The sequence below is a fragment of the Dermacentor andersoni genome, chromosome 10 (genome assembly GCF_023375885.2).
Source record: "Dermacentor andersoni chromosome 10, qqDerAnde1_hic_scaffold, whole genome shotgun sequence".
Taxonomy (NCBI): domain Eukaryota; kingdom Metazoa; phylum Arthropoda; class Arachnida; order Ixodida; family Ixodidae; genus Dermacentor; species Dermacentor andersoni.
Genome location: NC_092823.1, coordinates 109,423,670 through 109,439,767, shown reverse-complemented (window position 1 = coordinate 109,439,767; position 16,098 = coordinate 109,423,670). Strand labels below are relative to the sequence as shown.

General features: G+C 46.5%; 1 protein-coding gene, 1 long non-coding RNA gene and 2 other non-coding genes across 4 annotated transcripts in view; all 4 read left to right on the top strand.

Moving 5' to 3' along the window:
* LOC129387940 (uncharacterized) overlaps positions 1 to 16,098 on the top strand; it is a 42,639-nt gene that overhangs the window by 5,021 nt on the left and 21,520 nt on the right. The window lies entirely within an intron of this gene.
* On the top strand, positions 212 to 304 carry TRNAY-GUA (transfer RNA tyrosine (anticodon GUA)). Its single transcript has 2 exons — positions 212 to 248; positions 269 to 304. It is a non-coding gene; the product is annotated as a tRNA-Tyr (tRNA).
* TRNAA-AGC (transfer RNA alanine (anticodon AGC)) lies at positions 8,178 to 8,250 on the top strand. The gene has a single exon. It is a non-coding gene; the product is annotated as a tRNA-Ala (tRNA).
* LOC129387941 (uncharacterized) lies at positions 9,078 to 12,175 on the top strand. Its single transcript, XM_055077787.1, has 2 exons — positions 9,078 to 10,043; positions 11,393 to 12,175. Exons 1-2 carry the CDS (start codon positions 9,959 to 9,961, stop codon positions 12,109 to 12,111), a joined length of 804 nt encoding a protein of 267 aa, XP_054933762.1. The 5' UTR covers positions 9,078 to 9,958; the 3' UTR covers positions 12,112 to 12,175.

Here is a 16,098-nt window from a genome sequence, read left to right as displayed (position 1 = left end):
CATGCGTGCTGTTAAATGACGCGACAATAGCAGCCACAAGAAACGAACAACGACACGTACAAATCGCGATCATTCTTTGCCACGAACGAAAGAGGCGCAAAGCCGGAGTGGCTCCGCTTAAGGCGTAGGAGAAACGCCTCGGTTTATCTTAACGAGGTCACTCGGCGCGTGGCCACTTTCAAGACCAACCGGTGGGGCAGCGTATCCCGTTCCGTCGATAGCTCAGTTGGTAGAGCGGTGGACTGTAGAGGTTGCACCGAATGCGGACATCCATAGGTCGCTGGTTCGAATCCGGCTCGACAGACTGTTCTTTTTCTTTTTTTTTGCTGTTTAGTAAGTTCTGAGAATATATATTTTTTTCCAAGTTGCTGTTTGCTTATTATTAACATTTCAGTCATTCTTCCTTTAGTTCATGTTGTTTTTTATTGCTGAAACAAAAATAACGCAACTGCAAGGAGGAACGAAAGCGTAGGAGAGGCCCGGGCCAGCACGGACGTGTTGGAGAAAGCGTGACGGAAGTCACCCGCTGTTTTTCGCTAAGGAGCACTGAGAATGGTGCCGCAAACGTCAACGTTGACATGGCAACCACGCTCTTGAAGCTCTCGTTGCTGCTCTAAGGCTCTGGAAACCGAGATAAGCTTTTTCAGCCAGTGCATTTCTCGCAGCAAATTATGTTCCCGAGACAAGCTGACTTTGGAGCGTGGTGTGTAAGTTTGAAAACTGTGTGTTTGGGTCTGTGTGCGTGTGTGTGTCAGCCGGCAACAGACACAGTCAAGCAACGATGGCGAGGGTATTCGTCGTCGTTGACGCGCCACGGAAAAACACAGGAGCGCGGCTGCTTCCATAAAAACTGTTACAGAAGTTTCGCAGGCTTTGTTTTGTCGCGCGTGAGCAACACGCACTTCCAGAGGCTAGTAGCAATGAAAGTTCGAAGCTCGCACCTGTCTTCTCCGGCGAGCTGATTGGAGGCGCAAAGAGAGATGGCACACCAACTTGGCTGCATTTCCGGCTTCAAAAAACGTGACGTCAGGGCCTCCCCTATCTTGTTTCTTTCCTCCATGCACAACCGCAATACTGCTCTGCATGATGATTAGAAATTCTCATTGTTCGCGTGCAGAAACTGCACAGTGAGCTAAAAGGAACGCCGTTGTCGGGGATCCGGATTAATTTTGTGCTCCGGGGTTACTTTGCTAATGTCATAAATCTTTTGTTTTTCGTTCCGCTCCTATCCGAAATTGATCGCCACGTCGCGCATCCAACCGGGGATGCCGCACTCGTATACACCTCTACACGTTTACGTATAAACAAAGTATAAACGTTACAAACATAAAACAGTTAACGTTAAAACGTTAACGTTATAAACGTTCACATATAAACCATAAACGTATACACGGGCCCTATAACGTAAAACTATTCCAATATGTTTCTATTCCAATTTTCTGACGTCAAATTTGCGTAACCACCGACGCAAGCACCGGGCGGTCACCCACAGGGTTGTCTGAACAGACCAATCAAACGCTCTCCTCGTTCATAGGAGGTCACTTTTGTTTGCTTGAAAAACGAATAACATTGCCTACACTGAGCGGCTTGTCGTATCTAATTGGCTGACAAGAGGCGAGGAGAACGCTCAAGTGGAGAGGGATTCGATGGGGCTGAGCCACTGCACTGAAAGTCGATAACCAGATGAAGAGGGTGGTGCCGGCGGTTACGATTGGTCGGCTTTCCTTTACTTAGCTTGTGGTGGCTGGTCGAAAATCGCGGCGGCATGCAACGGAAGCTCAAGAATGACGCTAAAACGGACCCTCAGCAAATAAGAGTTGGCAGAATGAGGGGGTAAACGTGCCGAAAATGCTCGAAAACGTTACACGGCCACGCAAGAAGTTTTATTATACGCAAATACACCCATGCTCTCCGGCAGGTGCGAGTAGCCAGCGTCTGAGCGATCCGCGGCAGCCGTCTTCTATTCCTTTCGGAACGGGGCAGCCTGCGGCTATTCCGAAGAAAATTCAGTTTTGTTAGGCATATTAATACATCTTTATCGCATACACGTCACTTTGACGCGGCGAGTTCTTGCGGTTTTGTAACGTCGCGTGACAGGCAGGTGAAGTGGGTGCAGCCCGAAAACTTTTTACCAATAGCTGAGGGCTAATGGCGAAAAGAGGTCGAATAAGAAATCACTGTTTTTCTTTCTTCTGTCAAATCATGCATAATCAGTGTGTACACATCATATCAGATGGGGAGGTATCGCGGTTTTCGTGACGTCGCGTGACAGACAGGTGAAATGGGGGTGGTCGAAAAATGTTTTTGACCAATCGTGGAGGGCTGATAGCAGAATTGGAATAGAAAAGTTTGGAATAGCTTTACGTTATAGCGCCCCACGTTTACAAAAAATATTGCGAGGAATTCCACAATGAAACGCCCGCGAACAATCATACGAAAGTTTACCAGAAATAATGTGCCCCCCTGTAACTTGCTGACTGCGTTTGGTTTCCGGAACTCTGCAACAGCGGCGGTGACACCACGAAATGTGGCTGAAAAATTTGCATGCAGCTATCAATATTTACGCGGTGTCATCGCCAGAGCATTCTTGAATCCAACCCCGATTGTGTTCACCCTGTTTTGCAGCTGTGATGACGAGTGGTTCCCGAAAGTCGGTGGCGTTGCAAGAAGAGCAGCAGCCGCTCTTGGCGGCTACGACGGCTGCTTCGCGGCAAGCTGTAGGCACTCAGACCGACGTGAGTGTCAATAATTGTGGCCTCCAAGATTGTACCTTGGTAGTGTGCGCCGCTGCGGTCTCGGAGGCCACGCGACGATTCACATTGAATGCTATTCTATAGCCCGGGGTGCTAGCTTGCACGTTTTAATATTGCGCCGTACTGTCGAATTCACCATCTTGACAGCTTCGAGGAGTCCAGATGATTGCTGCTGCATCGCTGATTTGCTCAAAAGTGGCGCCATCGCGGACTATGACAATATGCTGACAATTGGACAGTGTCCATAAATCGCCTCTCTGGAAATGTATACTATCTACGGCCCTATTGGCGCCGTTGCCATTTCATCATCTCTGATTGGCTCACGGGGCGGCTGTGGTTGGCTGAAAACGGCCACGTTACGGAATTTAACATCAAGGCAGGCCAAATTTGAGTGCTCCTTAAGAACAGAGAGGTATGTCGGTGGCCATATGAATGTCAGTACAGTACATTTGGGGAATCTCCATTTGTATCAATGTGATTTTCTTGATAAAGTTCTTAACTCTGGAATTTTCCCTTTTCTTTGTTTCTTTCGCCTGATGCTTCCTTTGCTTTCTAGACGCAACTAAGTACCATTTTACAATTCTACCTGATTTCCAGCTCCCTCCCCAACCATGTATGAGCCATATTTTAGAGGGAAGCTGAACCTAACTTCGGTAGGAGTATATATGTAACCTAACTTAACCTATAACATATAACCTATTCCTATAACCTTCATAACCTAACCTAACCTCGGTGGCAATATATATAGTTCCTATAGTATCGCTGCAAGCTCAACCTTGGTATATATATCGATGCTTCGACTCTTGCATTGAACCTGTCGGACAATTAAACAAAGATCCCGAGCCATTCCACTCTGTGAAGGTGGAAGGCCAACGGAGCGGTGGAGTACACGAAAAAGAAGGGACACAGAAATTTGAACAAGGGTATACGAACGCATTTAGTGTCTTGATCGGTGAACATTGTGACGAAAGGTACTGCACACATTAATTTTTGCACATCCGCGTTCATTCGTGTTAGGCATTCGTTACATACATTCGTGTCTTCATTTCGCGATATATTGAGGCAAAGAATTTGAGACCGAAATCGCCGCACCGACTGGCAGTGGGCCAGTGCCGTCAGCGCCTTCGCAGAGGGAGGGGCAGTATGGGAAATGCCGGCATGATGAGCGACAACGGAGCCAGCTGTGGAAGAAGACTTCGACGAACGCGGGAGCACTGGCGCGAGCCATTGCTGATGATGATAGTTGCTCACACAGATTTGTTGACGCCGACACGAAAGATTCACGGAATTCTAGCCAACAACAGCTTCACCGTGACACATTTGTGCTCACGTGGCTTTGGTGTGTCAACTGAAACGTCGTTGCAGTTGTCGTTTTACTTTTCCTAGTCTGCATCGCTGCGTTTATCCTTTACCCCGTTTCATCCCGACCGTAGGGGCTTCCGTCGAAATTGGACTCAAGACTCAACAAACGTGTGGTATGATGGGGCTTAATGAACATCCCCATAGCAACACAGTGGATGCGATAGACATCGGAGCCGAAAGTTTTCAAATAATTTTGGTATCACCGGTAGGCCACGTAAACCGAACGACTAATAAGCTAGCGTACATGGATCATTGCACTTAAGCCATTGTGATGCAACGACCAAGCATTGGAATCGAACCCCACGTCTTACGCTGAGTAGCAATATGCTGAAACCACTCAGCCCCTAAGCCACAAATGCACCGCATGTTTAAACTCAGTGAGAGTCGGTGAACGCGATAAGATAACTTAACTTAATTTGCTGCAGGTTCTGGCTCACTTTGTGTATTATTTGCGTCTCTAACGTGCACTGCATAATTTCATTTATCATAATTAGCATCTGAAGTGTATCATACTAGACATTCCCCGCAGCGAACCACTCTAGGATTCGTTAAATAACCCTCCCTCCTATATTTCTTAATAAAGTTTACTGGTTCAAGGGGTATCAGCATAAGGAACGACATTACTATGACACTAATTGGAGGCTACAGGCAGCTATGTTAAATAGCCTGCTTTTTTTTTTCACCGCATTCAAGAGTCGCTTTTGGTGCGGACGCAAGGCCTAGATAGGCTGTACTGTGGACCACACGGATATCTATCGTGTCGCAATGGTCTTAACGCCGTGCTAAAGGCAATCTGATATAAACAAGAGGTCAAAACGACAGGATATAATAACTAATTCGGCGAGAATGCATCCCCAGTGACATTTTGTAATTCTTTGCATGCCTCTTTATTGTCGGAGCTCCACAGTGAATGTCGTGGGGGGCGTGTTTAGCGACTCGTCCCATGTACGGGGCCAGAGCGACGTGTTTAGCAAGAATGAAGCACTCTACGACAAGCGTACACCTCAGCGTGTCATTCGAGAATGCCACGCGCATTATATTTTCGCGCTTTTTTCGCAGGACCACTTACACGTGGACTCTGCGCACCGCGGGGTCCAGACGGAATCCTACGAGCCAAAGCCTCCAGGTGCTTTCATGCAAACGTCAATTTATAATGAGCACGCATCTCATGTAAAGTTTGAACGCATGCATTCACTCCAGCTCTCACTATTCCCATATACATAATTGGTAATACTTCTCTGCGTTACTAAGTACATATAAGGTATGATCTGTCTTTTTTTTATGGGCGAGAGCTTTCGCGTAGCTAATTGTTGTTGTCGTGGCATCATTGATTACTACTGAAGTATTATTGCACAACAGAAAAGACACGGACGTAAGAGAAGAACAACACTGATGTGCAATAACACTTCACGAATGGATCACCAACTTGCCCGGAATGCTGCTATCATTGATTATGCCTGTCTTTGCAGCTCTTTTTGTGGTCCTGTCTTTACAGTCATGACATTTATTTTCTGTTGCTTTTGTTTTCTTTTTATTATTGTGTCACGCACTGTAAGTTCTGTAAGCTCTGTAAGTTTCTCACGCAAGCATTGTGTGCACACACAATTTAAAATGGGGATTGCAGTCGGCCACAAGTGTTATTCTAACAGCAGACGTTGCTTATTGTGCAACGGAAGATCGCCGCGACAACTGGTCAGTTGCTTCTTCGCCTTTCCTCCATTCGACCTAGTTTCACGCCAGAAGCGGTGCGCATTCGAAGGAGCCTTTTTACCAGTTGCACCCGTCGGGGGTGTACCTCAGATGGTGGAGCCCTCGCTTAGCATGCGAGAGGTACTGGGATCGATACCCAGTACCTCCACGTATTTTTCTTTTTATCGAAACGTTATTTAAATAAGCTTTTGATGCTTAGCGCGTTCTTCAGACTATAGGAAATTTTCAAATGTCGGAGTTTTGTTTCTGAAAAAATGACGATTGGCGTTGAAAGACGCCGTAGTATGATGGCCTGATCATTTCTTCTGACTTAGTTTTCTATGGCCCCCCTAAGGACTGTACACGAGTGCTCTTGTATTTAACTCCAATCAGAATGAGGCCGACGCGGCCAGGAGTCCAAACCATGATCTTAGGGTATTCAGGCAAGTGCCGTGACACTGTGGAAGGATAAAATAAAGGTTTTGCACTTCTAGGTCGTTGGGGGATCGCTGTCAGTGATTGAAAACACGGTACGTGGTTCTAAAAAACTCTCTTTCTGGAGTAGTGTGGAAACTACTCTCTGAAGACTTCCCATCTCCTCCCTCCCTCTCCCCTCCTCCCAACAACCTCACCAGGCCTCTGTTTCTGGCCTCTCTTTCTTTTTTTCCTTCCACTTCCCCTCTCCGCCGACCTCTTCACCGCTGCCGACAACTGCACGTGACGTTACCCCATACTATACTGTTAAAATTAATTTGCCTAGGATGACGAGACCGCTTCTGACAATGATATGCCCACCTATCGAAACATAGACCAGTTTTTCTGAGGCACTTTATCCCTGTTTATGTAATTTTTATACCACGGTGCAGTAGAGCTATAGCGTTTTATTAAAGGTGTATCCAGCGCTAGATTGTTTGCGTGCGTCGAACCAGTGTCTGTTCAGACAATACAGCGTTGATGGCGAGTATAAAGGGTCGCCTAAATGTTGTCGCTCAGGCCTTGAATGCTCTTGTGGATTCGTATCTTATTTTTCACCGAGTATTAATTGTATAGCAAAGAATTTGACTTGTTTAGCGCATGATTTGTGCCAATTAGGATTATCATAACGTTAGAAATAAAAGTAATTGTTCTGAATACAAAAATATTTACGCATTGTCAGTGTTACACGAGATTGTCTTTGTGAAGCGGCATGCATAGTCGAAGCTGTCTCAATTTATTCACTGAAACTTGCATAGTGAAAATACTTATTTTGCGAACTGAAACCACGCAAGTGATATAAGGAAGCATAGCGATATCGGGGCGCCATTGCACAGCACAGAACTAATAGCCAACGGAACGTACTTTTTCAAGAAATCCTCCCCGAAAGTGAAAGCCTTTTGGTACGTACTGCAGAGGATGTTTTAGGCTTGTAGCGTAGCTCAGGACGAGCAAAAAAGGAAGGAGGTAGGGGCAATTAAAGGGAACGGAAAACAGAGTGAGCGCTCACTCTGTTTTCCGTTCCCTTTGATTACCCCTACCTCCTTCCTTTTTTGCTTGTCCTAAGCTGCGCTACAAGCCAAAAGCAGTCATGACATACCAACTCGCCCAAACTGCCACGCTTCTGACTGCAGAGAATTCAAATTGATGTGAATTCGTCTACATTCCGTTGCTGGACACCGGTGAGAGGGAAGAGGCAGATCACTCGACCAGTGCACGCATTCATAACCTATACAAAATTCAAACACATGCTGTATAAGAAATCAGGCAAAGCTCGGATGACGAGCCAACTTCAAATTAACAAAAAATACAACCATGTACAGCATGGAGGGGAACGGGGGAACGCAGAGTTGCACTATAGCTAAAGCTTCCTCTTAAGGGGTGCTTCGCTTCCACGGCCTGAGTCTCATTCTTGCGCTATTACTACGACCAAATTGAGTTTCGGAATTCGTACGGATGCCTTGTCGGATACCTTGTCGGCATATCTATTCGTTCACTGCTGTACAAACATTCTCTTTGAGTTGTAGAGCCGCTCATACGCAGCGGCACCTTTATAATATGTCGCCGTCTATATCATTCATTGTGGGAAACTATGTGATACAGACGGTCCAGAGACAATGTCGACAGAACTACCGGACGAATTCCGCAGTCAGTAACGCGAAGGTTACCCTCCCTCCGTTGAGAGAGCCACCCTCCGCTGCCTCTAGCTGTACGCACACAAGTGAAGGCTCATTAGAATGTGAGGCGAGGTTGTCGGGAAAATCCGATTGCCGGCGGCTTCTTACGACCCAGATACGGGGACTCGGGGGTACGGGGACTTCTTACGGCGACTCGTACGAACCAGATTCGCGTAGAATATCCCATGGGTAAAACGGTGTTGCGTTCCACCCGTTGTTCGTCGGGGGTGTAGCTCAGATGGTAGAGCGCTCGCTTAGCATGCGAGAGGTACTGGGATCGATACCCAGCACCTCCACTGGCTATTTTTTTTTTTCAGTAGGACATATTTCTTTTTGTAGAAAATGTTGTACGGGTAAGATGGTTTACGGAAACATGAGAGTAACGTGAGACTCTAGACCATGCTTACGAACTCTCGGGATGTTTTTCGTAAAGCTTACGAATTAGCGCTCGTTCTAAGATTTTACGAATTTTGCATCGAAGTTGACGGATTATGTTCTCGCAAAAGCTGAAGAGTTATTTAAACATGGAGCAGGGGAAAGCTGTAATAATTCATGCAAAAATAAATTTAGATGGAACTCGAGCCACCCTTTTGTTCTAGCGTAGGATGCTCTATGCTAGATGAGCACGTGCTTCGAAAAAAATTATCTTCACAGATTCTTAAAGCAATTGAAATTAGAAAGATAAAAGCTACTAAAAAAGCTTCACCATGAGCTAAAAGCATTGTATATGTAACCTGTCATTCTTTACTGTTTCAACTTAGGTGTTTTTGCGCTCCACATGAAGTAAAATGATCGTTAATAATGTGCGTATGTATCCTACAAGAGACATGCACTTCAGCCAAATATTTTTTTAAGAACTCGTGCTGCAGACGCTCAAGGCGATGTGCTCCAAACATTAGGTACCCAAATAAAATTCTGCTGAACTGCAGTGAAAGATATAAAAAGAAATAATATAGTTCAGAAAACATAACGCAACCTACACAATGTAAGCTAGGTAACCTCGCAGTTACCGCTTCTGGACGTCTCTTTCTTCATGCAGGAAGGTGTCCAGTCCAGCCCCATTTCATAACTTTACCATATTGAACGTCTTACAACAATAACGTTTCAAATCCCGCTCAAAAGAAGTCAGTTCCACTGCAACGCAACAGTTACGCCATCTGTCATGGCTACGGTGAAGCCAGTGTTTTCGCCGTAGCTGCGACAATGCAGTGATAGAAAGGAATACCGTTTCGTTGCAGCGGCGTCGAAAACATTTAAATGGCGTCGCCTCAGACGACACACGCTTCTGACTTATTGTGCAGAAGACTGGCAAGCGGCGTCCGAAAGCTTGGCAATACAACATGCACGATGCTGCCAAATCTGAGTGGAGACAACCCAGTGGTTTAGGAAGAGGGATGTGACGCTGACGTTGCCATTTATGCGACGCTCAGCATAGGAGTTATGAATGTAGAATTGAACAATGAAGAAATGCAGAAGAAGTTGCACTTCAGAAACTCATGCGAATTCTTAACTGCTAATGGCAGTGCAATAAATTATTACTTGTGCCGATCAAGAGTTGCAAGCGATTCCGTTACTCCGATGCTATTGAATTTAATGAGTCATTAGCAACTTAGCTCGAGAGTGAGGTATGACTTCGGTGAATAAGAGAGGAAATGGTGTTTGAGACGCTCGTTACGACGCGTTTTATGTAAAAGGGCTACGCAAGATACTTTCTTCCATGAATGAAGGAAGCAGCTGTCAAAAGATAACTTCCTTGTGGAGCCCCCGGATACGAAAATAGGGTGATACACTTGGTTTGCCTGTTTCTGCAACCACATCATTCGGTAAAGCATTCGGATCCTTGAAATAAATAAATAAAAAATAAATAAACAAATAAATAAATAAATGAATAAATAAATAAATAAATAAATAAATAAATACGCAGCAGCGTCGTCTGCATTCCTCGAGAAGCGCGTCCTGGCTTCCTCGAAGGCCAAGGATGCAGCACCACGTGATCAAGAGACCATGTTCAAGGAGCTCCTAGCCAGGACTGCACGGAACGCGAGGCGGCTCGACAGACGCAAGAACACCCCGCAGCCGAGGCACTTCGGTGAGTTCTTGCCACAAATGCGCGTTTACGAGGCCTAACAAGCAAGCGGACGTTGCGTGAAATTGCACGTGCAGTCGGAAATGCAGTGCGAGGTGCCATGTGCACGTGCACATGGCGTGCAACGACGTGTGATGTGCGATGTGCCGAGTGAACGACGTGCCATGTGCACGTCGTTTACTGTGTCGTTCTCTTGTGTACGTTCCATAAACAACGAAAGATCGACGCAAACTTGCATGTTGGTTCTGAGGGTTATCGCTGAAACGTATGATGTTATCGCAGATAATTTGGTGTGGCGTCAATCACGCTAGAAGGATAAGTTTAACATGTTCTTTACTTGAACACTCCATAGCGTGCCTATGCTCCGCAATGTAATTGCTGATGGCGTTCCGGATTTGCTTTTTTTTGTTTTGTTTTTGTATGAGTGCTCAGTGCAGTACATTAAGGGGATACTGTTCTGAAGGAAGGAGAATGTGCGTTCCACCTCACATTCTCCTCAGAAATTCCACCGCCTTGCTTTTAAATACATTTATATTCGGTAATAACAAGCTTTGGGGAAGCTAATAGTGTGCCGTCTGAAAACCAGTTTCAATTCTTCAAAATCAGAGGACACGGAACGCTTTAGAAGAATTTAGTGATTACGTAAACAATTGCAACTGACCGCAACCAAAACGCCTGGATACCTTCAAATATTTATATCCAATAGACCGACAATTTTGTCGCTGAAGAATTATAGCACTGCGGGTTCCGTGGACCTTTTCTCTCCCTGGTTAGTCAATCCCGTATTTTTCTAAATTTTGGCACATGCTTGGTGGGACACCCTGTGTAGCCAGCTGCCTGTATAATATCCTTACAGTTGTACCAATGGCTTGCTTTGAAACACCACTGAAAGGCATTAAAACAACAAACGTTATCTAAATATCCTCACAGCAACAAATAATCGCGTTCGGGTGCATAATTTCTACGATGAAGCGATGCTGTGTATGCCAGCCTCATGCCCGACGGTTTGTTGCAACTGCTCGGTCTGCATCTCACCGAAGGAAAGGGGCCGACCCTGAAGATAGTGAAATTGTAAACTAGGCTGATCCTGGAGAACGTGTAATCAAAGAGGGCTGACCCTGAGACTACGTACTCCGCACTCACTTCGGTCGCGTTGTGCCGGCAGGCACGCTTTAACGATTTTCTGGGCAGGCAAGCTTTTATCCGCAATGCTGCAATTTGTGCTACAGATGATTAACAGTTCTGTACCACTTAAATACCTGCTTTACGAGTGGCTCGTTTCAATGCGTTAGTTGCAGGGGGTGCATTGGATCTGCATAACCTTTTCTTGTGTGTGTTATAACACGTTGCAGGTCTCATGAAGCTGAACGCTGTCAGCGGTAGCCATGGCACGACGCAGAAGTCGCCCCTCACCGCTCGTAAACCATCCGATGAATTCTCATCTTGGCGCTCCCAAAAGCGATCGGCGCAGCGCAAAACCCGAAAAACAGGAGCCCTAGCCCCTGTCGCGTCGCCACCGGCTAAAACACCGGCGAACCTATGCGGGAGGCCAAACCGTCGAAGCGCCCAGCGCGAATTCGAGAATGGTTCCCGTTACAAAGCGCCGGCGTGGAACTCGTCACCGGAGGACTACCGCAGAGCCCCGCAGAGCCCACGGATCCGCGACGACGTACCACGTTACGTCCGCGGGATCTACGAAGCCTCCGACAATGGCGCTTCCGACGGGTCGGTCCCTCTTTACGGCAGGTCTGGTCGCGTGAGTCCCCGGCACTCTGCCTGGCCCTCGCCGCTGGGCCGGGAAGACAGGCATGACCAACTCAGTTCCGCCGTCTCGCCGGCACCCCGCCGCTACCAGGCGGCGCGCAAGTGCAGACACTCTGAGAGACAGTTTGTGAACGAAGTGTCACACGACGAAGGACTTTTCATTCCGCCCCGCGGCGCCTATTCATCACCGGGCACTCGAAACAGGCCCGGAGCTGCTAACATGTTCAGGCGTTTCGGCTCGACCATGGCCTGGGTCGCGGATGAATACTCCAAGCACAAGCAGCAGGGTCCCGGTTATTACGGCTAGCCGAACGCTGGACACATAATACGAACGCATACCACTCGCATACTTTACCATTAGCAACATAGACGCACTTTTGTCTTTTGGTGTTCTCTATCAATATTATTGTGTACTTGCAAAATTGAAGTTCATGAGGTAAGGAAACTACATCTCTTTAGCGATGCAGAAAGCCCCCGAACTTTCTCACACGGCAGTCGTATTGCTTCACACGTGTTTTCGCATCTTTCATTGTGGTGTATGCCGAATATTTTCCTGAAGAATCAAATATCCGGGAGAAGGGCAGTTCAAATGCATCAAATAGTATTTTCTGGATCGTTTTTAATACAATAGGCGTTTTTCAGCAGGTACAAAGGAAACCTTCGAGTCAATAAATATGTTTCCGTCACACAAGGCACTTCCGAACCAGGGACGTGTTGAGGGAACACAGAAACCATGCGTTAAGCAAGAGGGACCACTTCCGAGGTTCCATAACTGCAGCAGTCATGACCGCCGCTTATATCATGGCTCCACAATAAGGTGTTCTTGCATGCCGACCGAAGGCACTATATGCAGAGCATTAGTTGCTGAGCATTAGTTGCTGAGCATTCGGATCAATGACATCATGCGAAGCAAATGCTTAGTTGCTTAGATTTTTGGAGGTCTTTTGGAGGTCCCTCCCCAGTTTTTCTCTATGGGACCTCTTAGAGTTACTTTTTCTGTAAAACATGTCAACAGCATCAATAAATTGAAAAACTGAAAAAATAAAACTAACGCCGTCCGATTTGTTGAGCCTTGAACAATCCTTGTGTGATAAGAGGTTGCTTTCTAGTATACTGACAATGCTAGCGAACTCAGCGGGTAATTATTGTATGCTTGGAAGCGGTTGGATATTGATTTGTAACCGCAACCCTCAGTAATAACAAAAACTGTGCAGAAACTGATTCATAACTGTGAGGATACGCAGTCTGAGTCGAGCTTCTTCCTGGCTTGCGCAATGTCCACCATTTTAAAGTGTGTGTCTGAGAGTTCGTGCTCCGAGCATTGGCGTGCCTCTTTTGAAAGAGCGATGACAGGCCCATAATTGTGCTCGAAAGTCTCCGTTCCTAGATACAATTTCAACACAGTGCAACTCGGGATTCCCACGAAAGCGGAATGCTGCTTCGCTTTCCTTCGTTCTCCCTCGTTTGAGGCCAGGAGCGGCGCGCGTTCGCAAAAGTCTTGTTACGAAAGTTACACTCGTCGGGGGTGTAGCTCGAGCGCTCTCTTAGGAGGCGAGAGGTACTGGGTTCGATACCCGGCAAGCGCTTAGACTTGCTGCTTTCCGTATTTTTATTGCGACAGCAATTATATGGACACTTCAGGCTCATTTCCGCCTTCGCTGTCGGCGGCGCCGTCGCCGTCGCCGTGAGGTTCCGTATGAGTGAAAGATGGGAGGGTGAGCCAGCGAACGCGGTTCATTCTCGCGCGCTCGAGCGAGGAACGCCGCCCAGATACGCGCCCTCTCTTGTGGCGCGCGAGGCAGCGTGGTTAGGCGTGGGAGAAGGGGCGTCCTTCTCTGGCGGCTGCTAGGGTGCCTCTGCTACGGCATTGACCACGCGAACTCCTTATCCCTGCTTTGGTGGTTACCTATATATATATATATATATATATATTACTTTTTTTTGTTACAGCCTGGCCTTCTTTTTTCTCGGGTTTCGGGAAATTTTCGGATTATCAGTGCCATCGATGGTACCCAGGCGCTTAAGAAGAAAGTGATCCAAACACCGAATAAGCATCCATTAAGGTCCCACTGAGCAAAGAGGAGGCGTGAACGTAAATGGAAACAAGCATCTTCACAAGGAAAGTATCTGTTTTTTCCAGTCTTCGTCGAGGAAAGTGTCTCGCCTAGTCCTATGTCATAGGCTATATCACATTGAACTTTCAAACACCAACTCATCTCTAATTCACCACGGACAACTTATTGCGTATTGCTTTTTCATGCCAAGTTGGCTGGCTCATTATTTTTTTTCATGGCCGTTGTAGTAATGTAATAACTTGGTTCTCTTCATGGCCACAACTAATAACTTAGTGCGCCAAGGTCAGCCAATATTAACTGGTATGCGTGTCTTTAGCAAAACCTTTGGAATTTATTAATTGCTCATATCTAAATGTATTGCATTATACTGAGTGTTACGCATACAGAAGCGTCAGGTGCACATAGCTCATCCTGGAAAACCGCTCGGCGATTGCCATTTTGCATCATGTTGAGATTACTACCATGCTTACATGCATTACTTACTAATTTCATCCGTGATAAATTCAAAGTGGGTATTTTCTGTTTTCTGTGTCGATGCCGCTGAAGAAAAAATCAATTGCGCTGAAACAGGACACTAGTGGCATATATCATGGCAGGGGTGGACACCGTGTTTTCACAGTAGTCGTGACCCCCGTAGTAACGTGGGCCGCGGCGTCACCTTAACGTGGCGGCAGAATAAAAAGAATTCTCATTGGCATCGCCTCTGGCGACGCTAACTCCGGGCTTTGTTGTTGACTAAAACTTTCTCTCTCTCTCTCTCGCTCTGTGTGTGTGTCTTAGGCGTCTTGGCCATCAATTTCGCAGGAAGAGTCATATTTACCTGGCTCTCCTATTTGAGCAAGAATCTGAAAAATGGGTCACATAACCATTTTGTTTGGTGACCGCATAAGATTCCTGACGCTATAGTAATAAAGCAATAAAACCGTAAAACATCAGTGGTTGTATGTCAAATTGAGCAACACGTCAAAGACAACGAAACTCTACAAGCGCATCTTCTGGCTCTTCGCCACTCCCTAAGCGTTCCGTTTGCCACTACCCTAAGTCTATACAAGTACTTACAAAAGTCTTCACTACATGTTGCGAAATTCCTGCTGACTGCTCCCTAGCGTTCAGGTACTACGAGACGCCACATCCGCCGACATGGCCATGAGCAGCACACCCATGATATGACCGTGTACATATACACAAATAGCCAAGAATGTGGAAGTGGGAAGTGCCGTGGCAGGGACCCTTCGTGTCAAGCCTGAAGCTGAAGCACGGAACAAAAAGGAGCATTCACTACAGGTTTGACGCGCCGAAACCACGGTCTGATTATGAGGCACGCCGTAGTGAGGAACTCCGGAAATGTGGGCCACCTGGGGTTCGTTAACGTGAACCGAAATCGAAATGCTCGGGTGTTTTCGCGCTTCACCCCCATCGAAATGCGGTTGCCGTGGCCGAGATTCGATCCCGCGACTTCGTGCTTAGCAACCCAACACCATAGCCACTAAGCAACTACGGTTGGTAATGTTAGAATAATGAACGGTTATCACAATTCATAAAAAAACGATGTTCACATCCTAGTATTCTTAAGGTTAGCCCGCTTCTGTCACTATATAATACGTTATGAAGCGTTACTACTGCGAAGCTGTATGTCGACAAATATATCACCATCAATGGCTGATACCTCCGCAAGGCAGCGGCTATATGCACTCAGCTAAGTGAAGCGAACAGAGCATTTATTCTTTGGAATCACGCATACAACATACAGAAAAGCATACGTTACAATAAAGACCAAGCTCAAAACAAGCCTCCGGACAGCATAATTGATGATAACGCACTCGTGATAGCCATGCGAAGTACGTAGCACTCCCTTGCGTGCATTTCCCGCTAAAGATTACTGTTGTGCAAACTGACGCGGCGACGTCAGCTTGAGACGTGGAGTGTGACGTCTGTAGGCTTTCGTATACAAAATAACGAGCCTAGCAACTGATTTCAATGTTGTTGCAGCAACGCTAAGGGCGGCGGCGTGCTGCCAAAATTACTGTCATTGCTACCATTACTCTAAAATAGCACTGCTACCATTACTCTATAACTATAAAGCTTTGCATACCCCCTCAGCAGTTGTAGTGATAGTTTATAAAAGCTTAGCTAGAAATTCACTTTCGCAAGGCTGAGATGGCGACTTTTTTATTAAAAGCACAAACGGAGCCTTAGAAGCAAGCAAGTAGTTTTTTCGC

Coding starts and splice junctions, on each gene's coding strand:
- LOC129387941 (XM_055077787.1), top strand. CDS start 9,959: ATGTTCAAGGAGCTCCTAGCCAGGACTGCACGGAACGCGAGGCGGCTC. Junction 10,044..11,392: donor CCCGCAGCCGAGGCACTTCG/GTGAGTTCTTGC, acceptor AACACGTTGCAG/GTCTCATGAAGCTGAACGCT.